General features: G+C 40.6%; 2 protein-coding genes across 2 annotated transcripts in view; both read right to left on the minus strand.

Moving 5' to 3' along the window:
• Positions 1-25,206, minus strand: part of LOC105484357 (solute carrier family 36 member 4) — a 96,310-nt gene that overhangs the window by 61,976 nt on the left and 9,128 nt on the right. The gene's annotated exons all lie outside the window — the stretch shown is intronic.
• LOC105484355 (ATP synthase subunit ATP5MJ, mitochondrial) lies at positions 14,941-15,116 on the minus strand. The gene is given in 2 exon segments (XM_024793625.1): positions 14,941-15,059; positions 15,062-15,116. Coding segments are annotated over 2 exon segments (174 nt in total).

The raw sequence follows: 25,206 nt of genomic DNA on the forward strand, positions 1-25,206 counted from the left end.
TCTTAAAGATGGGGTGTCCGGAGTTTGTTCCCTCAGACGTTCAGATGTCTCTGGACCTTCTTCTGGTGGGTTCGTGGTCTCGCTGTCAGGAATGAAGCTGCAGACCTTTGTGGTGAGTGTTACAGCTCTTAAAGGCAGCTTGTCTGAAGTTGTCCATTCTTCCCCGTGGGTTCGCGATCTTATTGGCTTCAGGAGTGAAGCTGCAAACCTTCCCGGTGAGTATTGCAGCTCATAAAGGCAGTGGACCCAAAGAGTGAGCAGCAGCAAGATTTATTGCAAAGACCAAAAGAACGCAGCTTCCACAGCATGAAACCGGACCCAAGTGGGTTGCCACTGCTGGCGCCACAGCCTGCTTTTATTCCCTTATCTGACCCCACCCACATCCTGCTGATTGGTCCATTTTACAGAGAGCTGATTGGTCTATTTTACAGAGAGCTGATTGGTCCGTTTTGACAGAGTGCTGACTGGTGCATTTACAGTCCTTGAGCTCCGCACAGAGTGCTAGACAGAAAAGTTCTCCAAGTCCCCACTAGGTTAGCTAGACACAGAGTACCCATTGGTGTATTTACAAACCCTGAGCTACACACAGAGTGCTGATTGGTGTATTTACAATCCTCTAGCTAGACATAAAAGTTCTCCAAGTCCCCATCAGGCTCAGGAGCCCAGCTGGCTTCACCCAGTGGATCCTGCAGGGGAGCTGCAGGCGGAGTTGCCCATCACCAGTCCCGAGCGGTGCATGCACTCTTCAGCCCTTGGGCAGTCGATGGGCGCAGGTGCCACAGAGCAGGGGGCGGTGCCCGGTGGGGAGGCTCGGGCTGCGCAGGAGCCCTCTGCAGCGAGGGGGGAGCTCAGACATGGCAGGCTGCAGGTCCTAGCCCTGCCCCCTGGGGAGGAAGCTAAGGCCTGGCAAGAATTTGAGTGCAGCACCACTGGCCAGCACTGCTGGGGGACTCGGAGCAACCTCCACAGCTGCTGGCCCGGGTGCTAAGCCCCTCACTACCCTGGGCCTGTGGTGCCCACTGGCCGCTCCCTAACACGGACCTGCTGAGCCCACGCCTGCCGGAACTCGCAGTGGCCCGACAGCACAGCAAGCAGCCCTGGTTCCCGCCAGGGCCTCTCCCTCCACACCTCCCTGCAAGCAGAGGGAGGAGGCTTTGGCCTCAGTCAGCCCAGAGAGGGGCTCCCACAGTGCCATGGTGGGCTGAAGGGCTCCTCAGGCACCACCAGAGTGAAGGCAGAGGCCGAGGAGGCGCTAGGAGTGAGGGCTGCTAGCACATTGTCATCTCTCACCAAGACTGGGCCATCACATTGTAAGTTATCCTGGAAAAAGTATTCATGGAGGCTCTATTTTTCTGCCTTTCGGCAGTGGGGCAGGAATGGGGGCAAAAAACAAGGTAGAATAAACAGAGTGATGTTCGTTCAGTTTAGTACTGTTAATTAGATTCTCGCTCGCTCTCTTTTCTTCTGTTAGTCATATCTAAAAAGTAATAAAAGTGGGAGTCCTCATATCACAATGGTCTAATTAATTTTGTAAAAGTATTAATAAATATAACAAAATCTAATTTGTATTGAGTAAGGCCCCATGCTAAGTGCTTTTCAACTTTACCTAATTTATCCTGTACAACAATAATATAAGCAGGTGTAATAGTACTTCATTTTTAGTTGAAAAAGTTGAAGTTTAGGTTTATCAGCATGACAGCAGGATTGTGGAACTTCCAGGACTTGTCCCTTTCCAGAAACATCAGTTTGAATAACTGTCCACTCACAAAAATACCTTCACAAGAACCAATAAATCCAGACGGGCAACTACAGCACTTGGGTAAAGCACAGAAATAAAAAAGACAAAGAGTGTAGGAAGGATAATTTCACATTGCTTTCATCCCTTTTCCCCCAAGCCCTAGCAGCACAGCATGAATACCGATACCCTCTGCATGGAGGAAGTAGAATGAAGTGAGCACCCAACTTTTCCACAGACACCAGTGCCAGCCCTGCCCCCATGACCCAGCCCCCAGAGTCCCAGGCTCTAGGCCTAGCCCAATCACAGGCTGGCCCCTGCAAATTCAGGCTCGAGGCCCATCCCAGTGCCAGGGAAGCCTCTGGATTCAGGCTCCTCCCAGTGAACCCAGGCCCCAGGCCCACTGACCCACTGACCTAGGCACCAGACCAGTCCATCAACAACTCTGCCAGTTAGTTCACACATAATCTATAGACAGACTAAGTGGTGAAGGGCTTTCCCTGCCAAAGTTAATCAGTAAAGTTTGGAGAAGGTGCCTATGTCTTCCAATGTGTAGACATCAACACAAGGCCACAAGGATCAAGAATAATCAGGGAAGCATGACACTACCATTAAAACAAAATAAAGTATCAGTAACTGACCCTAAAGAAATGGAAAGCTACTAACTGTCTGAAAAAGAAGTCAAAATAATAATCTTAAAGAGGTTCAGTGAACTATATGTGAATACAGATAAACAACTAAATGACATCAAGAAGATGACATGTGAACAAAATTTAAAGTTCAAAAAAGAACTAGAAACCATAAAAATGAACCAAACAGAGGAACCAACCAGGAATTCTGGAGCTGAAAACACAATGACTGAACTGAAATATTCAATAGAGAGCTTTAATAGCAGATTCAATTAAGCAGAAGAAAGACTCGGTGAGCTCAAAGACAGGTCATTTGAAATAGCCCAGCCAGAGAAAGAATAATAAACAACAAAAAGAGTAACAAAGAGTGAAGAAAGCCTACAGGACTTATTGGGACACCATCAAGTGAACTAATATATGCATTATGGGCATTCCAGAAGGAACAGAAAAAGAGAAAGGAACAGAAAATTTATTTAAATAAATGACAGAAAACTTAACAATTCTGGAAAGGGAAGTGGACGTCCAAATCCATGAAGCCCAAAGAACTCCAAATAGGTTGACCAGAAAGAGGTCTTCAGCAAGCCACATTATAATCAAATTGTCAAAAATCAAACACAGAGAATTTTGTAAGCAACAAGAAGAAAACAACTTGTCACATAAAAAGGAACACCCACACAACTATCAGTGGATTTCTTAGTAGAAACCTTGTAAGCTGTGAAAGAGAGTGGTGATACATTCAGAGTGCTGAAAGAAAAAAAAAAAAAAACTGCCAACCAAGAATATTGTACCTGGCAAGGCTGTCCTTCAACAACGGAGAGAGAAGGATTTTCCCAAACAAAAGCTGTGGGAGTTTATCACCACTAGACCTACCTTACAAGAAAGGCTAAAGGGAGTTCTTTATCCTGAAATATAAAGACACTGTAGTGAATTATAATTTTATATTTCCTCAGTATCCATTTTAAATATAAGTTGAAGTTTCTTATACCAGAAGCAGGGCTTAGTCACCCTTAACACATAGTGTTCAGTTCTCTGCCTTCTCATAGTTCCTCAAAGTGGTTGATCCAGTTATCTGTCTTATGCAATTGCCTCTTAGTGACCACTTTCACATGGAACAGCTATTAATAGATACAACTTACCTGACTTATCCTACTGACCCTCCCACCCCATAGGAACTGCTCACGTATGCTGCAGTGACCACCTGTGAGTCACAGCATGACCCCATGGAACAGTTATCTACTTGTTCTAAATTCAACAATTAGAACTCCTCATGGAAAACCTGGTTGGGTAGTGCCCTGCACCCTGGTAAAGGCTTAGGCCCATAGTTCCTTCTCTTTCTTCTGCTCCCCACTCACTGCTTGAGTGAGAATTTCCTCAACAGCCCTCTCCTTCCTGTTGGCCTGGATTTGTAAGTAATACACTGCTTCTGTCATTTCATGGGTTTTGTGGAATTGCCTCCTCTGTGTCTTACTTGATTGGTGCACCTGAAGCATAAATTCTTTTCTGTTCAGGGCTTTCCTAGAGAGTGACTATCTTGGTAGAAATAAACAGGACACAGGTCACAAGAGCCATAAGGGTGTCTGCCAGTATAAAAAAGTTTCCTAGGAGAGAGACACATGATCACAGGTAGGACACTTAAGCATTAGGTCATCCACCAGAATAAAGAAGTATCACATGAAAGATACACTGTTAGCATCTATAACCAAATGCCCTGGACCCTCAGGGCAGGGCTAGATTTTATAGCCACTCTCACAAAAGACCTCAAGACCAACCTAGAAAGAAAAAAATACAAGTTTTTTCTAGATGCTAATTAGTAACATGAAAACATGTAAAAGTATAAAACTCACTGGTTAAAGTGAGTATATTGTCAAATCCAGAATACTCTGATACTGTAATAGTGGTATATAAATCATTTATAACTCTAGTATAAAGGTTAAAAGACAATAATAAAATAATTATCACTACAATAATTAGTTAACAGATATACAATGTAAAAAGATGCCAATTTGTGACATCAGAAGCAGAAAAGGTGGATAGGGAATAGACATGTAGAGTTTTTGCATGTAATTGAAATTATTATCAGCTTAAAATAGACTGTTATAACTATAAGGTGTTTTATGCAAACCTCATAGTAACCATAAGACAGAAACCTGTGGTTGATACACAAAAGATAAAGAGAACGGAATCAAAGCACATCATTGTAGAAAATAACCAAATTACAAAGAAAGACAGTAAGAGAAGAAAGGGACAAAAGATCTACAAAACACCCAGAAAACAAGTAACAAAATGGCAATAGTAAGTCTTTATCAATAATTACCTTGAATATAAATTGATTAAATTCTTCAATCAAAAGACAAAGAGCAGCTGAATGGATGAAAAACAAGACCAAACTATATGCTGCCCACAAAAGACTCACTTCACCTTTAAGGACACACACATACTGAAAGTGAAGTGATGGAAAAAGATATTTCATGCAAATGGAAACCAAAAGAAAGTAGGGATAACTATACTTATAGCAGACAAAATAGACTTTAAGTCAAAAACTGTAAAACAGACACAAATAAGGTTATTGCATAATGATAAAGGGATCATTTCATCAAAATAATATTATAATTTTAAACACATATGCACCTGATATCAGAGCATCTAAATATGTAAAGTACATACTAATAGATCCAAAGGCAGAGATAGCAATGCAATAACAGCATGGGACTTCAGTATCCTACATTTTACAATGGACAGGTAACCAAATAGAAATATAAGGAAATACTGGACTTAAACTATAACTTAGACCAAATGGGCCTAACAGACATATACAAAACATTTCTCCCAACAGCAGCAGAATACACATTTTTCTCAAGTGCAAGTGAGATACTCTCCAAGATAGATCATACGTCAGGCCACAAACCAAGTCTTAACACATTCAAGAATTTGAAATCATATCAAGTATCTCTTCTGACCACAATGGTATGAAACTAGAAATCAGTAACAGGAGGAAAATTGGAAAATTCATAATTATGTAAAAATTAAACAACATGCTCCTGAACAACCAAAGGGTCAAAAAATCTAAATGGAAATTTTAAGATATCTTGAGACAAACAAAAATGGAAACACAGCATACCAAAATTTATTGGACACACCAGAAGCAGTTCTAAGACTGAGGTTTATAACAATAAATGCCTAGATTAAGAAAAAGAAAGATCTCAAATAAACAACCTAACTTTATACCTCAAGGAAATAGAAAAAGAACAAAGCCTAAATTCAGTAGAAAGAAGGAAATACCAAAGATCAGAGGAAAAATAAATGAAATAGAAGCTGAAAAAACAACAGAAAACATCAATGGAACTAAGATATTAAAAATTAAAATTAAAAATAGAACTAGCACATGATGCCACAGCCCCACTGTTGGGCATATATCCAAAAGAAATGATATCAGTATATAGAAGAAAGAGCTGCACTCTCATGTTCCTTGCAGCATTATTCAAAATAATAAGATGTGTCCATTGGTGGATAAATGGATAAAGAAAACATGGTATATAATACGTATATGTACACACAATGGAATTTTATTCAGCCTTAAAAAAGAATGAAATCCCATCATTTCTAACAATCTGAATGAACCTAGAGGCCACTTTGCTAAGTGAAATAAGCCAGGCATAGAAGACAAATACTGCATCATCTTACTTATGTTGGGATCTTAAGTTGAGCTCATAGATGCAGACAGTAGAATGGTAGTTGCTAAAAGCTGGGGGTGGAGGATATAGGGAGATATTGGTGAAAGAGTACAAAGTCTCAGTTATGCAGCATGATGACTGTAGTTAATAATTCTGGAGTTTATACTTGAAATTTGCTGAGAGTAGATCTTAAATGTTCTCTCCACACACTCTCTATGCAATAAAGATAACTATGCAAGGTGAGGGATATGTTCATTAGCTTAATATTGATCATCATTTCACAATGTATGCATATAACAAAAGATCATATTGGACACTGTAAATATATACAATTTCATCAATTATGCCTCAATAAAATTAGAAATGGAAAGAAAGAAAAGACAAGCTTAGACAGACTCAGAGACTTGCCCAAAATTTCACAGATGAAAACCAAATCTAATTGCAACTTTAGGACATATACTATTATCTACTTTATTGCCTCATGGCTTCTTGAGATCCTAAGCACCTAAGCCACCAGGTTGTGAGAGCCACTCACAGTTCTGACCATTGGTCAGTGGTGTGTACAACATTGTACATTTCTGTCTATCCATTCTCATATAGCTAATGAAAGATTCAGAAGATCAGCCTGAAATCAGCTAACTGAGCTTCACTGATGGCAGTTAATTCCAACACAAATGCCACAACCAACATATTAAGCATTGTCTTCTGAAAATGCTCCTTTTTGAAGGACAATAAAAAAGTGACTTGGCCAGGCGCAATGGCTTACGCCTATAATCTCAGCACTTTGGGAGGCCCAGGTGGGTGGATCACGAGGTCAGGAGATAGAGACCATCCTGGCTAACACGGTGAAACCCCGTCTCTACCAAAAACACAAAATATTAGCCTTAGTAGCACACACCTGTAGTCCCAGCTACTCAGGAGGCTGAGGCAGGAGAATCGTTTGAACCTGGGACGCGGTGGTTTCAGTGAGCTGAGACCATGCCACTGCACTCCAGCCTGAGTGACAGAGCGAGACTCTGTCTCAAAAAAAAAAAAAAGTGACTTACGGCAAGTGCTGGAAAGGACACTTTTATTTTCCCATATGCAAGTTATTCCTTTTGGTATTTAACATGACGGGTAAAAGGCTTTAAAGCTTATATTATAATGAATCTCAAGTGTACTCCCAAAGACTCAAAAGGAAAAGGGTGCTTTACAAAATTTGCTTCTTTCCATTCTAAGCATTATGTATTGATTAGACATTAATTTGCAAGGAAATTGTTTTACTTGTGTTGTCTTCAAATAAAACTATTATCATGCCAAGTACAAAAGTCTGGGTTTTCTCTGGATGCTAAGGACTCATGATCCTCACATGTAAATTTAACTTGATAAGTCCTGTCTATTTTAAGATTTTAACATCAAGGTCTAGTTTGAGATTTAATTTGACAGTCTGTACCTGTCAGCTTTTGTATAGCTTACTTTCATCACAGTTCAAAAGGAGTGTGTGAAAGACTTACTTGTGGTAAGTAGGTCACCTGAGACGCATGTTATGCATGAGGAATCCTGGAATTCCTGCTACCTGGGACACTTTTCATGATTATTCAAGGAGCTTGCTCACAATTTAATAACCTTGTTGACAATACCAACCACATTGGGAAAGAATAGTTCCATACTCATTTGGGAAATCTGCTTAAGAGATATAGATTCCCCATAGAACTGATCAGAGAAAATAAACACCAACATATATGTGCTTTTTGGTAATAAAAAGAAGCGGCATGGAAGTTAGAAAGCTTCCATTCAGGAAAAAGGAGAAGTTCCAGTTGGAGGATTGCACTCTAGTCCATGCCCTCAGAAGATTTTAAGATAAGAGGTCCTTGGAAAAAGGTACCATTTAAGAAAATGTTACCAACCCATTTTCTTTAAGACCAGGCTGGTAGCCAATCACATTATGCTTCATTTATAGGATACTGTTCCTATTAATTTTGATTTTTAGTGATAACAACACACAATTGTTCCTCATCTGATTTTTCCCTCATAAAACAGCTAAGCATTTTGATCTGACTTTCTCAATAGACTGCATTCATTGTATAATAAATTAGATCAATGATTGATTACTTAATAGTAGGCCATTGTATTAAGTCAAAGAAGTGAGAAATTGACCAAGGAACAGTTCATTTTGTGTATTATAAATGGGTACTAATCCATCCTCTATTTAGGTCTTTGGGTTCCATTACTTATGTCAAGAGACTATTTACCATCTAACAAGTTTGACCTTATCTCCATTGGTGATCTTTCAAATGTGGCTCTTTAAGGAAACCAAAATACCCAGAATTACAAGATTTGGCATACTCTGAAACAACATCAGTGACTCATTCAGACTGAGAATTATTTAACATATACTGTTCTAGGCATCATTCTTAGTGTTTTCTTATATGTTATCTCATTTAGTCTTCACAATAAACCTACAGAAATACATATTATGATCAATATTTTACAAATGAACAGACTAAGGTTCAGAGAAGAAGTAAATTCTAAGACTTAGTAGTCATAAGAACCAAACCCAGGATCCCAATTCCAATCTGATGATTTTTTTTTCTTTTTTCCCCTGAGACAGAGTTGCCTAGGCTGGAGTGCAGTGGCGTGATCTCAGCTCACTGCAACCTCCACTTCCCGGGTTCAAGTGATTCTCCTGCCTCAGCCTCCTGAGTAGCTGGGATTACAGGCACGCACCACCACAGCTGGCTAATTTTTGTATTCTTAGTAGAGACGAGGCTTCACCATGTTGGCCAGGCTTCAAACTCTTTACCTCATGATCCGCCCGCCTTGGCCTCCCAAAGTGCTGGGATTACAGGCACAAGCCCCTACGCCCGGCCCCTCTGTGGATTTTAACAATTCTATTCATCCTACCACTTCTGCTGTATACTTTAGGCTTCTAGCATCACCCTTGTGAGTTAAAATATTAACTCCTCTCCCCATTCCTCCAAGAAGTCTGATGTAAATTCCAGATTTGGAGGATTTTTTATTTTTTTGGTGATATGGTCAGAAATAAAGCAAAAGTCCAGGTACATTTTGGTAACTTGAATAACTCTTCTATTCAGAACAAAACCAAGATGGTTCAACATACAAAATAAGGTTTTCAAAATCAATCAATCAATATTCATTGATAATTGAGTAATATGGATGAAGAAAGAGCAATAATATATGACTTATATTCTCAATCAATTTGAGAAGACAAAACAGTTCAGGTGAAAAGAACAACAAACAATGCAAGGCTATGTATCACAAGGGCAAAGTGGACTAAACAACTCAGTGCTAGAGGGATTCAGAATAAGTAAAGATTCCTTTGAGCTAGGTTGGTAATGATTTTCAGCAGGGCTGTATAAATGTAAGTCACAACTTCAGTAGTAGAGAGGGTGTATCACTTCTAAAGAAGGAGAAAGCAATGGGATTGGAGGACAGTGAGAATACCGATAGAGACATTCATCGCTTAGTGAGCCTTGAAGGTAAGGTAGGACTTGGAGAGGGCTTCGCTGGACAGTCCAGAAAACACTGGATGCAATCAATGAGACTCTTAAGTTCAGGCATCAGCCTCTGTGTTCAGGCAAAGTCCATTCCTGCCACTCATCACACTGCGGAATTTAGAGGAGAAGCCTAATTTTCCTCAGAAGCCCCCAGTGCATGATTTGCTCTTTCAACTAAGAAGCCTGCTCTTTCATTAGGCTGCAGTGCAGAGATTTATCAAATTCTCCCCTTAGCTTTGTTCAGTCACTTCAGGATGAATCCTGCACATCCAGAGGATCTTTATACTTACTCTCAGGGTTCACACCCTCTCTTTTAGCACTTTATGTGGAGTTGAAAGAAGCAGATGTCACTGACTCCATGCCCAGCATGGAAGTGATCTGTGCTCTGGTAGCTGAGGTACCAATTCACCTGGGATAGTCCCAGTGGATTCTGTTGTGCTGAGCATCCACTGTTTTAACAATAAGTGTTATAGTCACCCGTGTTATAGTCCTAACTACCATTCAACGTGGAAGCATGGGCTCAGAGAACCACTTTAGTCCCTTATCTCATAAAACAGATCTACATTTCTGATACTGTTCATGGGGACATCATGCCATGGGCCAAAAATCCCCACTTCTCCTAGGAGTATGGATCTGGGGAAGGCCTAAAACTATTGGAAACTCCTCCTCGATCTAAAACCATTTAAACAGCCACCTGGCTGATGGTAACAGCAAATTATCCAGGTAGTGTGACACTTCACAGTACATCATACTTTTCAAAGAGCACCACTAACACATCAGTTACTCAGTGTTGAGTGCCTGGCATTGCCACCCAGTGAACCGTTTCCTCTTTACAATGCTCAGAAACGACTTGAGAGGCACATTAAGCAAATATCAGACATAAATGTTACCTTAAGCAAACAATGGGAGGAAAGAATACAGAATATGTTAGAAGCAGCTTCCTGCTACACAGCTGTTCCAAGGCAAACACACTACAGTGTCCTGGCAGAGTATGCACTCAACAAATGTTAATGTTTCCTTTTCCCAGGCTCTAATTAAAAATTCTTTTGCCACTTAAGTACATGTTTAATTTAAAGGGCTCCGAGTTGGGTTTCTCCCCTGCTCAGCTCAGAGACAAAACACAGGACAAACAGGCAGGGAATCCCGCTGAACATCTGTTTCTGGCTGGGGTGACAGTTCACGAAGATCATTTAGAACTCAATTTAAAAGTGTGCAAATGTATTGAGCAACTGCTGTGTTTTGAACATGATATAGTACCTGACCAAGATAGAGTTCACTAACAAGGTTGCACTTCACCAGGACAGGTAAGACAGGTACAAAAAGCAAAACAGAATCTAGCAGATACCCTAAAAGGACTAGAAACAAAGTGCAATGGAAACACAAAGGAAGGAAAGACTAGTTCTGATTTAGTGGGTGGTAAGGACTTCATGGAGGTATAAGGTATTATTTATCATCATCATTATCATAACAACATTAACTGCTATTATAGAGGGCTTATTATGACCCCATAACTACTCTAAATACTGTAAATGTATTTTACTCTAAATTAGTCAAACTTGACCTTGAAGGAGGGTGTAATTGAGAGGAATAGAAATGGAGAAGAAAGGATTTTCCAAGTGGCAAGAGCAGACTAATGAAAGGCATGATGTCAGGAGGCATTCAGGAAATAGTAACTACTGTCATCACTATTTGTCAGACTTTGGAATATGTAAGGAATTAAAGGAGACAAGGCTTGAAGCAGAAGTTGGTGCCCTAAATATCACAGTGAGAAATTTGAGATCTGTTCAGTAGGCACTGAGGTTCCATTAAAGCAATGACACTTAACCGTAGGTCTATATCAAAATCCCTGGGTGGGGGTGGGGGGATGAGGTTCTCAAAATACTCATGCCTTATTTCTGGAAACTGACTGAGGAATTCTTATTTGCAGCCCAAGAATGTTCACTTTTTCGGAACTCCTCGGCAATTTTCATGAACATCCCTTGGAGAACCACTGAAAGGCTTCTCTTCTGGGAACTGTCACGATTAAATCTGAGTTTTAAAAGACTTAAGCAGCCATGTGGAGGATGACTGGGTAGGGCACAGCCAGATAGCTGGGCACTGAGTTAGTAAACCACTGCAACAGGAAGTGAAATGTAAGGGGACTTGATGGGGGGTGCCTGTGGGCATGTTCTGCTGAGGTGAATGTGTATCAGGGTCAGAATCAACAGGGCCTGTGCATTGACCAGATGAGAAGAGGAAATAAGAGATGACTCTGATATTTAAGCTTATGGTGGGAGGATGGTACTGTTCTGGATTGAGATTGGAAAGATAGAAAAAGGATCATATTTGAGGGCAAAAATAATGAGTATAGTTTTAAGCATACTAAATTTGAGATGGTAATAGGTGATTTTAGGTGAGTTGGATCACAAATATACATGTAGATAATCAGAAATGTTTATCTAGAACTTGGATATCCTGTGTTGCTTGACTGTGCCAATAGAATATGACCATATATATGGTCATGTTCTCTAGACTATCTCTTCCAAATATTCTAAAATGAGGTGGAGTATCTGGCTCATTCAAATTTTGTTTTGTTGATTTGAATAAGTGAGAATGTAAAAAGGATTCTCATAAATAATATTTTAGGAAGGGCCGGACGATGGCTCATGCCTGTGATTCTAGCACTTTGGGAGGCCGAGGCGGGTGGATCACCTGAGATCAGGAGTTCAATGCCAGCCTGACCAACATGGTGAAAGCCTGTCTCTACTAAAAAATATAAAAATTAGCTGGGCGTGGTGGCATGCACCTGTAATCCCAGCTACTCAGAAGGCTGAGACAGGAGAACCACTTGAAACCAGGAGGTGGAGCCTGCGGTGAGCCAAGATCATGCCACTGCACTCCAGCCTGGGTGGCAGAGTGAGACTGTCTCAAAGCAAAACAAAAAAATTTTAAAAACATTTTAGGAAGCCTTTCATTCAAGGGTAAGGGAAAGAAGAGGAGTGACAGTGGGGCCTGAGAAAATGCTGCAGGACGAGGAGCCACAAGAATGCAAAGGCAGCAAAGACACAGAAAAACAATTTCAGCAGGGAAGGAGATTCTTCAGTGTTCAATGCTTCTGAATTGTTAAAAAGGGTAAGAGAATTAACTGGTTAAGAATTAACCGGTTAATTAGGTTGTAAAGGATAGAAGCTGACTGTCACTAGCTTAGACAGAAAGAAAAAAGGGAATTTAAGGCCAGTACCTAAAGGAGGATTCTGGGAGAACTCACAGAGAGTTAGCGGAGGAGATGGACAACCAAGGTTCGGGAAGGATAGGAACCAGGGCAGCTCTGGGGGCCTCCTAGGAATCTATGACCCCTCTCCCAGCGTGGTGCAGCCACTAACACAGCTCTGCTCCAGAAAATTCTGCACCTCTCCAGTTCATGCTCCAAATCTCAGGAGAGAGAAGTAACCTAGCTTGAGTGTGTGTCTCTCTTTTAACTATGGCCAGGGAGCAATGTCAGCAAAGCCAGGCATTCACCCCTTTTTGGGGTCTAGCACTAGACCCCAGGGAGAAGAGATCACTGAAAGTTAGTACTACTCCAAGAAGCAAGTTCCACTGGAGTATGGAACTTGTAGGAGCCAGTTTGCAAGGTGTTGATACATGGAAGAGGGCAATGATGCATGACAATGCTGTTTCCAGTCCCTCGACCATGAAAGGAAAGTAGCCTGAGAGTTGCAGACTTGAGGGTAGGGTTTTGGGGGCAGTGGAGACTTAACTACATTTGTAGACTGAAGCTGGATCCAGTGGAATAATAAATTAACATATAAGAAAGGTGATGACCAAAGATTTCAGTCAACAACATACCGAATAGAGGGATCCTGAGAAACTTCATGGAGTTACCTATATATTATAAAGAAGATAAGACGAATGTCAAAAAGCAGGGAGATTGGATAGTTGCTCTCTGTACATAGCTGTGTCAGTAAAGTGGCCAGAATAACTTGAGATGCTTGCACAAGGAGAAAAAGTGAAATCAACAGGCTACAAATCGAAGCAGAGATACACAAAAACTCTTTAGAGAGGAAAAACTGGCCTGTGGGCTTGCGAAAGTTTTCTATAACCGAGGTAGATATATTAACTTGACTAAGCAAAGAATGCATACATTAAAAAGTGATTTTGTGACTTGGGGATAGAAAAAGCAGGAAAAGTTACCAAAGCAAATGTTAGTAATTTCCATCGTAGCACTGTCCTAGAGAGGCTGTGACCTGGCTGGTATTTCCAGTTCTGTGGGCCAGAAACTTTCTTCCCTGAAGCCATTAAACAGTCAACTTTCTTAGCTTGTATTCTGCATTCAGGACAACCTTCTTCTTGATTATGGTTAAGCTAATATCTTAAGGAAGATTATGTTTGTCAAATAGACCTATGCAGTAACTTCTTCTGAAGGAATAAATTAAATGGTTTCTGATTTTGATTGGACTTTTCATGGCACTTGGCACTGATCATAAGGACTCCAGAATTCTTACAGTAATTTATTATTGAAAATTAATAAACTGATGCCATGGTTGGAGCAGACACTGCTAATTGCCTATCCAATATCTGTGTTTAGTAACACACTGTCACCACTGGCCCATACATGGCCCTCTTTTATTGATTGATTGTATTAAATTATTGAAAAATAAAAGTAATAAAAATTTAAAACTACAAATAAAAGATACACTGGTTTGTATTCGCTCTTGTAAGCTTGATTATTGTGCAGAACTAACACCTGAGATAAGTGTTTCTTTCTATGACTGAATAAAATTACAGTTCTTGGCCTGCATGGGTAATTTCAGGTCATGATGCTACCTTGGGAGGCCTGTGAGAGGTCGTTAGTGGTCTCTTCCTGGTATATGTGCCCTTGACATCATTGTTTGTGTTCTAGCCACTGTAGAAGAACATTGATCTTTCTATACTGGCCATTTGGATCAAAGGAAATTGTTGGTAGAACAAACACAACTTGTACAACTTTTATTCCCAGTAAAGAAATTCAATTTTTGACTTTTGTTCATCTGCTTCTATACTAGGGGAAATTAGTTGATTAGCTTTCAGAGGTGCAAAAACTAAAAACAGGTGATAGTAAGCTTTAACTATGTGCCATGTAAGAACTCTGCATCTATGTGCATTATCTCATTGAAGCCACAATAACTGTCCAGCATCTAGTAAGAATAAACTCCCAGTGTCTCAGCCCTGTCTCTGGCCTGCGTACGAAATCTTTTGAGTTTACCCAGCAATGACCTCTGTTTCCCACTGTACCCCTGATCTTGATCTTTCTTTTTTCAGTGCATTTCACAGATCCATTTATTCATGCCACGAAGTAAGCGATACTTAGACACGTGTACAGTCTAACACAGCTTGCTTAAATTTACAGGCTGACTGATGTTTCATTTCATGTGTATGCCAGGTAAAGCTGATTAGTGATGACCATGAGCAGGCGCCAGAGCTTTCAAAGCTTTACTTCTTTTATTAGCAGTCTGGATTTTATGAACGGTGAGGTTCATCAGCCCCATTCCGACCCAAATATCCTGGTAAACTTGGTATAGTAGAGCTTCATGGGGATCCACACATTTTTAATAATACTTTGAAGCATCTATACCTTTTTCCCACACCTGCCCGAACCTTGCCTTGTCCTCTGTGCACAGCAGCACCATAGCCCGGGGCGTGTCCTCCTTGACTGTAATTACTTGATGCTTCCATGTCCTCCTGGGCTATAATTACTCCTACCATCACAGCATTCTGGGTGATGACTCAGCCATGTTCAGGCCAGAGCACAGGTGGGTAGCAACTATCCTGGCAACAGCCCACAAAACCAGTATCCCCTCCAGGCTTGCCCCAAACTTTCTAGAGGGGAATCATTCACCTCACTCTTGCACCTCTTCCTGTTACTCTCACGCTCAATGTGGGTCTATATCCACACTTCCTTCTGTAGATCAGGAGCACCAGATTTGTAGTATCTGAACTATGCCAAGTACCCCAGTTTCTCTTTTCTACCTCCTGCCCCATTAGAATAGCTACTTTCTTAGTGCTCTCTCACCATCCAAAGAGTACATCTTCTGTGAAAATCATCCCAGTAGTGTTTGTCTTGGTTTGCTAGAAATTTCCTTAGAAAGAGATATTTAGTTTCCTTCTAAATGTGGCTTACTATTACAGTATTATTATTATTACTAAAATGATGATGGTGATGTCTGTTCATCATCAGGCCTTTAATAATTTTCTTTGAATGCTATTTTTGTCTTCTGGAGGAGCCTGCCTGATCAGATGAAAACAGGAAAGGAGTCAAATATTACCATGATCTAGGTGACCAACTTGTCCCAATTTACCCAGGACTTCTCTGGTTTTAGCACCGAAAGTCCTTCAACCTCGGACGCTCCCCTATCCAGAATAAACTGGAGCAGTTGGGCATCCTACCACCTCTAAAGAAAAGACCACAGTGAACTTAAGATAATCCTAGAATCACCACTGTCATTAACTGAAAAGTCTTTTCTAAGGAGATTTTTATTCTCTTATTATTATATGTGATATATTTAATATATATTATATTTAATATCTATATCTCCAATAGGATCAGAGAGTGAAATATATATTATATAACAGCTATAATAATAAATTTATTGAATGCTTGCTACATTCTAGGCAATAAGTTAATGCAGCAACTCTGTGAAGTCAGTATTTTTAATTCTAATTTTCAGATAAAGAAAGTGAAATTCAGAATAGTTAGCGAACTCCCACAACTAGACTTAAACCCAGGCATCTAATGATTTATGGATTTAATATTTTATTGTAGGTAAAAAGAGAAAGAGCTGCAACAGTTGGATATCTGAGTAAAGCAAAGGTATAGTTCCATTGCCATTTATCTGGACAAAAGCAAATATCTTGATCTTTGTCAAGATGAAATTGTCAAGATACTGACAATTTATTCTATAAGTTACAACCAAGGTAATTATTTTGGTAAGCTTAGGAGGATACTCCCTTCACACAAAGTCCAACCTTAAATCACATCATTTTAAGGGTGAAATACTAGAAGCATTCTATTAAAGTCGGCAAGAAGACATGCTTGCTATCATCGTTACTCAATTACATCCTAGAAGTTTTAGGCTCTAAAATAAAAATTTTCAAAATGTTAAATAAATAAATATTAGGTGTCAGTATAATTATTACTTGCAAATCATGATTGCCTACCCAGAAAAACTAAAAAAATCCGATGAAAAACAGCTAGAACCAATAAAAGACTTTACATACATATCCACAAGAATGTGCTTCCAAAATTATTAACCTCTGGAAATTTCTAGTTGAGTATTATAGGAGAATTTTATTTTCCTTTTTTTCTCATGAAAATGACATGCTAGGGATTAGAGAGGGGCCAAAATAAATGTCCTGAGATATTTATTACATATCTCAGTGGTAAATTACATTTGAGCTACTGAGCATCGGGCTCATTGGGAAAAAGAGGCATAAGCATTTAGGATATCCAGTCCTCTGAAGGGTGGCTGGGGAGTTCTGTTGCCTGAACTGGAGGTAGAATTGGCCCTTTTGTGTCCCAGAAACAGGAGACTGCTAGACCTGGAAGAGGCCCTAGGGGAAAAAAATGGTTGCAGCTTTGGGTCTGAAAGATGGTTGACACCTGATCCCCCGTAACTCACACGTCCATAATTGGTCCAGCACCCTGAAGGAGTGGCACGGTGGGAGATGATGCACAGGGGAACTGTATTCAGAGAGATCATGTACTTCATTGACAAACTTGGGACAGTTCTTGAGATTGGAAAAGGACCCTTTTAACAATTATCCCAGGTATAAACTGAGACGGTCCTGGGTCACCCAGCACACGTGCTCACACTTGTGAATGCACCTGGGACCAATGTCAGGAACTGGGTCGTGGCTTGCCTAGGCTAGCTGCCACTCTGAAGTGGTGCTCCCTCTCGTGGCTCAGCTGACATTGTGGGATAAGATTGCTGGTGACCTTAGGAGCATCAGTTTCTATCTTCTGGAGGCATTGTTTGCTGATGCTTGAGTTGCTATGAGACTTGGAGACTGGGGCTTGGGCTCCATATTGCAGGAAAAACTGTAACATAGATATATGTGTATATATACACACATATATATTTAATATATATACTTAAACAGTGAGATATACTTATCTATATTTTTTAACTTTCATCTGAGAACATATTTCTATAATAATAGTACACAACTTCCCCAGGCCACACCAGCGTGTGGGTGCCAATAAGGCCATCTTGTTATGAATTCCCAAAGTTTCCTGGCTCATTTTCCCACACACCATGTGCCCCTAGTCCCTGAGCTTCATCAGGAGGTGTCACATGTGCTTAACTCACTCCGCAATCTGAGCTACTCCTAACTCCTCCCCCCCATCAGCATCCAGCATCGTTACCGCTGTCCTGCCAAGCACGGAATCCCCAGGCTGCTAAGGCTGAACGTTATTGGAAACTGGTAACTGTGAGAACCAGTGGTTTCCTATGGGCAACAGGTGTGGGAAGTAAAACTTACTTTTTAACTGTATGCTCTGTTGCACCTTTGGAAATTTCATCTCATGCATTTATAGCATTCTTTCAGACATAGTAATAATTAAAAAGGGAAGAAAAGCAGTATGGGTAGCTGTATAGGAGCCAGCTATGTAGCTCCCTGGTTTTTATGTTATATTCTGATTGAAGAAAACAAACTAAGCAGGGCTGCCTGTGGATTAGTGTGTTCCAGAAACAGCCCTGCCATTTTACTTCTCAGTCCTTTCTCTGCTTAGAACCAAGGCAAGCATTCAGGGGCCAGGGGCCAGGGGACAGAGTCAAATACCAGCCATGGCCCATAATTCCCACTTCTTTCTGATGGTTAAAGGCTTCGTACCATGATGAGTCAAGCTCACTCTGCCTGGTGTCTCAGCTTTAGCCCCTAAAAAAAAAAAGACTTCAATAGGTTACCCCAAACTCAACACAGTCTCAAGAAGAATGAGCCACCAACAGGGAACCCAATGAAGGGTTAGCATAGCTCTAAGAGGGGAAAAGTTATTTTTAAAAAAGATAAATGCTCTGAGAAATACCAACTATAACTGAAAATTGTTCATAAAACCCTGTAAAGGGCTCTTGACTAAACCATTAATATTCATAACCAAACTCCTCCTCTCCTGGGCAGGGTAGTTCAGCCACAAGCGAGTATTTATGTAGTTAGTGTTATGGTTACAGAAGTGGCCCAGGAAAGATTTAGTTCTTTATTACAAGAGGGGACTTGTGATCCCTGTGAAACCTCTGAGAAGTTGGGTAGTATCAAGAGCCATGCACATTTATAAGAGTGCCCGGCGCACAGCAAATGCTTAACACATGTCAGCTTTTTAAATTATTGTTGTAGTTGTTTCTATAAATTCAAGTGACTTAGAATGTCAAAAACTAAAATTGCTTTTTTAAAAACTGGAGTTATTTATCTCAGAAGAGTAATGACAATATCTCAAGGCCATATGTCATGATTTTAGTAATAATTACTCTGCAGAACGGCAGGATCCGCTGCTTTTGGAAGATTCTCAAACACTATTCAAGAGGAACGATGATTTAGATCATATGGGCTTTGCTGTCACCTAGTGGAAAATTTGATTATTATAAACAATTCTTAATAACAAACTCATTGTAACCTACCGAACCAAATGGTCAAGTTTCAGTGATTGCCAGCTGGCTTCCGTTGGCTTACATTCTACTGTTAATCACAATACCAAGCCTCTGGTGATAGTCCATCTCTCTGTGGATGCACTTGTTTCTGTTTCTGTTATTTTTAAATTCAAGATAGCAAATCCTGCGTGAGCTGCCTCATTAGAAGCCAGCAGTTTCAGAGAACATTCTTGGCAACTGCCAGGTCTCCTGGTCACTGGAATATTACCGGATCCTAAGAGCAGAGGGACACACAAACAAAAAACATCTCAGAAAAGCTACCTAATCGCAAGTCCCTTTTTAAAGTGTTTTCATATATTCTCCTACTTTATTATATGGAGTGCATTTTTTTCATTTTAAAGATGAGGACATTGCTGCTCAGAAAGGATAACACAGTCAGGAAGTCAAGCAAAAACACAAGAAATCAAAGCTTTCTTCCAACTCCAAATTCAGAACTCTACCTAAGTCAATACCCTGCCTACCAGGATCCTGTGGTTGGCTCATCAGAAATATTAGGAAAGAGGCTAACAGTTTGGTTTCTTTTGAGAGAGGTCAAGACAGAAGACAAGGCCCTGGGGTTCATAGGCCACTGGGTGGGAAGATACATTCTCTCCCTATGCAGGGTTAGTCCCACCATTCTACCCCGATCTCCTGCCTTCTGGTTCCTCTGGGATCTTGCTAATGTAACTATCGCCCTTTCCGATTCTCTAACCTCCCCCTCTCCATGGGCAAATCCCTTCCAGCTCTAAAGACCAAAACCAAAAATCTTCCTTCATCTCTATTTCTCTCCTGCCCTTCCAAATAGACTTATCGGAAGGTATATTCTTATCACATTTCACTTCCACAATTACTTTTTGTTTTTGTTTTTGAGACAGTGTCTAGCTCTGTCACCCAGGCTGGAATGCAGTGGCACAACCACAGCTCACTGCAACCTCCACCTCCCAGGCTCAAGAGATTTTCCCACCTTAGCCTCTCGAGTAGCTGGGACTGCAGACACACACCACCACCAAACCTGGCTAGGTTTGTATTTTTAGTAGAGATGGGGTTTGCCATGTTGCCCATGCTGGTCTTGAACTCCTGAACTCAAAGATATCTGCCTGCCTTGGCCTCCCAAAGTGCTGGGACTACAGGTCTCAGCCACTGTGTCAGGCTTACACAATTACTTTTTTTTTTTTTTTTAGATGGAGTCTTGCTGTGTTGCCCAGGCTGGACTGCAGTGGCACCACCTCAGCTCTCTGAAACTTCCACCTCCTGGGTTCAAGACATTCTCCTGCCTCAGCCTCCCAAGTAGCTGGGACTACAGGTGCCTGCAACCATGCCCGGCTAATTTTTGTATTTTTAGTAGAGATGGGGTTTTACCATGTTGGCTAGGCTGGTCTCAAACTTCTGACCTCAAGTGATCTGCCTACCTCAGCCTCCCAAACTGGTGGGATTACAGGCGTGAGCTACCACACTTGGCCACACAACTGCTCTTTAATGAACCCTGGTGTGGTTTCACCACCAATCCCACTCCTCAACTCCCTCTCCCTGGAAGTCATTCAGGTTACCAAGGACCACCTACTTGCCAAATCCAGGGGACTTTACGGTTGTCTGCTTTACTCCTTGGGACATTTCAGGCTGTGGACCATGGTCTCCTTATGAAATGTATCCTTCCACAGCTGCTGAACCGTGGTTCCCCTTGGTTCTCCCACCATTCACTCTTAGTCTCCTTTACATTTGCCACTCTTGTTCTCCAAGCTCCCTCCAGGAGAGCTCTCAAGGGAGTAATATCAGTCGATTCCATGTCTTTGGCTTGGACCTCTTCCCTGAGCTCCCAACACATTGGATCTCTCGAGACACATTGGATCTCAAAGACACTGCGTCAAATTGCACTCATCATCTTCACCCAAACCTCCTTCTCCACCAGCTGCCCATACCAGGTAACTAAAAGTTATCAACAGGAAAATGTAATAGTGATAAAATTAGTGGAAAATCCCTGGGCTTAAAGGGAGAATACTTTTTTAATGCCATTTAGTTGGGGAGAGAGAGTCACCTAAAGATTTTCAAATCTGTTTTATCTTTTTATTTTGTAAAAGTTTCACATGTATAGAAATGTTGCTAAATTAGGACAATAAATTGTCATATATCCTTCACTGAGATTTGCCAATTGTTAATACGTTACCACACTGGCTTTATCTCTTTCCACTTATAACTATGTTATTATTGTTGCTGTATTATTGTTGTTGCTCTTAAAAGTTAAATACTAAAGTATTTAGGGCCTAATGAAGGAGCCTAGAAGTAATGCAACCCGAGTTACAATGAACACACCTAGTACCTAGATCTTGATACCTACATATAATTCCCCTTTAAAAATAGCTCATTCAAAAATATAACCGAAGCGCATTCACTCCTAATACTTTAGTATTTGCCTTTTAAGAACAGGGACATTGTTTTACATGGAGCAATGATTGTTCCAAAAATTTAATGATGATACAATAATACTATTTTGGAATATGCAATCTATATACAAATTGTATCAGTTGTCCTAGCAATATCCCTAATAGCAATGTGTTTTGTTTTTTTTTTTCTCATCAGACATTCAATAAAGAATCATGCTTTTCATTCAGTTATAATCGTTCTTCAATGACCTTTAATCTGGAATGGCTCCACAGCCTTTCTTTCTTTCCTTTTTTTTTTTTTTTTGAGAGGAGTTTCACTCTTGTTGCCCAGGCTGGAGTACAACGGCATGATCTCAGCTCACTGCAACCTCAGCCTCCCATGTTCAAGAGATTCTGCTGCCTCAGCCGCCCGAGTAGCTGGGATTACAGGCATGCACCACCATGCCCTGCTAATTTTCTATTTTTAGTAGAGACAGGGTTTCTCCATATTGGCTAGGCTGGTCTCAAACTCCTGACCTTGTGATCTGCCCACCTTGGCCTCCCAAAGTGCTGGGATTACAGGCGTGAGCCACCATGCCTGGCCTTTCTTTTTCTCTTCTGACATTGATATTTTTGAAACATTCAGACCAGTTGCCTTGTGGCTTATCCTTCAATTTGAGATTGACTGGTAGTTTCCTCATAATTAAGTTGAGGCTATACATTTTGGGCAGGAATATTACATAAGTGATGTTGTATTCTTAGCCTCTCTTATCAAGAATCATAAGGTATCAGTTTGTCCCATTGTTGGTGGTCACTTAGCTACAGTGTTATCTATTATGTAGAAGTATTTTTTTCCTCTTGTAGTTAATGAATAATCTGTGAGGAGAAATTTTCAGGCTGTGTAAATATACTCATTCCCAACAAACTTTCACTCAATGGTTTTAACATTCTTGGATGATTCTTTTCTAAACAAAATATTACTATGATGGGTGCAAAATCGTGATTTTCTAACTGTGTTATTCCTTCTACATTTACTAGTTGATGTTCTATTATAAAGAAAAGCTCTCCTGTCATTCTTATTATTTGTTTTTTTCTTTGTTTAGTATCAAGGGCACTGGTGGATTCTTAGGGTTTTTTCCCACAGTGTTATAATCCAGCACTGTCATGAATCTTTGGTGGTTTTTTTTTTTTTTTTTGATGGAGTCTCGCTCTGTCGCCCAGGCTGGAGTGCAGTGGCACGATATTGGCTCACTGCCAGCTCCGCCTCCCAGGTTCGTGCCATTCTCCTGCCTCAGCTTCCTGAGTTGCTGGGACTAGAGGCATGTGCCACCACACCCAGCTAATTTTTGTATTTTTGGTACAGACCAGATTTCACTGTGTTGGCCAGGCTGGTCTCAAACTCCTGACCTCAGGTGATCTGCCTGCCTCGGCCTCTCAAAGTGTTGGAATTACAGGCGTGAGCCCCCGCGCCCAGCCTTCTTTGTTCTTTTTGTTTGTTTGTTTTGTTTTTTGATCACTGATTTGGCTAGAGGTCTCTTTGAGATTCTTCCTCGTTGTAACATCCTTGGACCTTTTTATTTTTCACATAATTTCTTTATTTTCTACTACAACAAAATATTCTAGTCTTATCTTGTACTTATGTTGTATTTTAGAATCAGCTATTTTTAAAGGGGAATTATCTTTAGACATAAAGATCTAGGTGCTAGGAGTGCTCGTTGTAACTAGGGTAGCATTACTTCTAGGCCCTTTCAGCAGAGAGAACTAGGAAAGATACATACATTTTTATTATTTTTTTATTTCTTAGAAAATCATGCTTTTATGCTGACATCTCTAAATTTACCCCATTCCATAAATTATATCACCTCTCTCTCATAGTAGGAAACCTGGCTACCAGAAACATTAGTATATTTACTAATTTACTCAATTCTAAAATGCACACCAAATAATTTCAGAATTGCTACACCCATATCACTAACAAAACAACATTTGTTTGAACTTCTTTTTGTTTTTAGACTGAGGGTGCTTATCTAAGTATTGTGTTCAAAGTGACTTGGATTCAGCCGGGCGCGGTGGCTCACACCTGTAATCCCAGCACTTTGGGAGGCCAAGGCAGGCGGATCACGAGGAGGGTGGTCAGGAGATGGAGACCACCCTGGGTAACATGGTGAAACCCCGTCTCTACTAAAAATACAAAAAAAAAATTAGCCAGGCGAGGTGGCGGTCGCCTGTAATCCCAGCTACTTGGGAGGCTGAGGCAGGAGAAGGGCGTGAACCCGGGAGGTGGAGCTTGCAGTGAGCCGAGAGAGCACCACTGCACTCCAGCCTGGGCGACAGAACAAGACTCCATCTCAAAACAAAAAACAAACCAAAAAAACACACCAAAGTGGCTTAGATTCATTCTATTTTTTTCCCTTTCATGTAGCTCTGTCATCTATTTGATATACTCTTAATTTTGTATTTTTTAGTAATTCTAGGCTTCTTTCCTCAGACTTGATTTAATGTTTTAAATATGAAAACACTAGCATGCTTCCAACAGTCAAAACTATATATATACACACACACACGTATATATATATGGTATACTCAGAGAATTGTGTCACTCTTTTTCCTGTTCTTTCTACCCCATCCTAGGTAAACAATTCTATCAGTTTCTGGTTTATCTTTCCTAAGTTTTTTGTTTGTTTGTTTGTTTGCAACAACAAAAAAATGGATATACACATATATATTCTTTATTTCCTTTTCTTTGTTACCAAATAGTCAGCATAACAGATTTATTTATTTTTATTTTTTTTATTTTTATTTTTTTGCCTATGGAATTTGATCCAGGAAGGCTCTGTAACAAGTATAATTTGAGGGCTGGGCACAGTGGCTGACGCCTGTAATCTCAGCCCTTCAGGAGGCCAAGGCTAAAGGATTGCTTGAGGCTAGGAGTTCAAGGCCAGCCTGGGCAATATACTGAGATCTCATCTTTACAAAAAGAAAAAAAAAAAAAAGTATAATTCGAAGCTTCTACCTATTTCTAAGGATGGGAAGCCAAGAAAAACAACTTAATGGAATTTTTTGAGAATGGAAAACATGGTCTAGGCCAGTGGTTCTCAAAGTGTGATCATCAAACCAGCTTCATCACAGTACCTGGGAACTTGTTAGAAATGCAAATTTTCTGTCACATCCCAGACCTATTGAATCAGAAACTCTGGGTCCCAGCAACCTGACATTTAATAAGACTTTTAGATAATTCTGATATGTGCTGAAGTTTGAGAATCACTGGTCTCGGCTAGTGTAGGAAGGAGGAAGTAGAGATAATACCTACCTTTCATTGAGTGCTTACTTTGTATAGGACAGATGTAAGCATCTTATTTATTTGCATTTATAATATAATCCTCACAAGGGCCCCAGCCAGTAGGGGCTATGACCATTCCAAGTTTATAGATGGGGAAACTGGTACCGAGAGGATGAGCAACTTCTTAAAACCACACAGCCAGTAAGCAATGAAGGCCAGATTTGAACCAAGGCAGGCTGGTTTCAAAATCCATGAACTTAACCACTGCTGTATGCTAATTCTACCTTAGCATCTGATTAAAAGAGGAGCTAAATTTCCCTTCATAATAAAATTACAGGTTAGTTACCTGGGGGGTTGGGGGGCAGTGGGGACAGTAAATGAGTGTCTCTGGACTGAGAAAGT

The sequence above is a fragment of the Macaca nemestrina genome, chromosome 12 (genome assembly GCF_043159975.1).
Source record: "Macaca nemestrina isolate mMacNem1 chromosome 12, mMacNem.hap1, whole genome shotgun sequence".
Taxonomy (NCBI): Eukaryota; Metazoa; Chordata; class Mammalia; order Primates; family Cercopithecidae; genus Macaca; species Macaca nemestrina.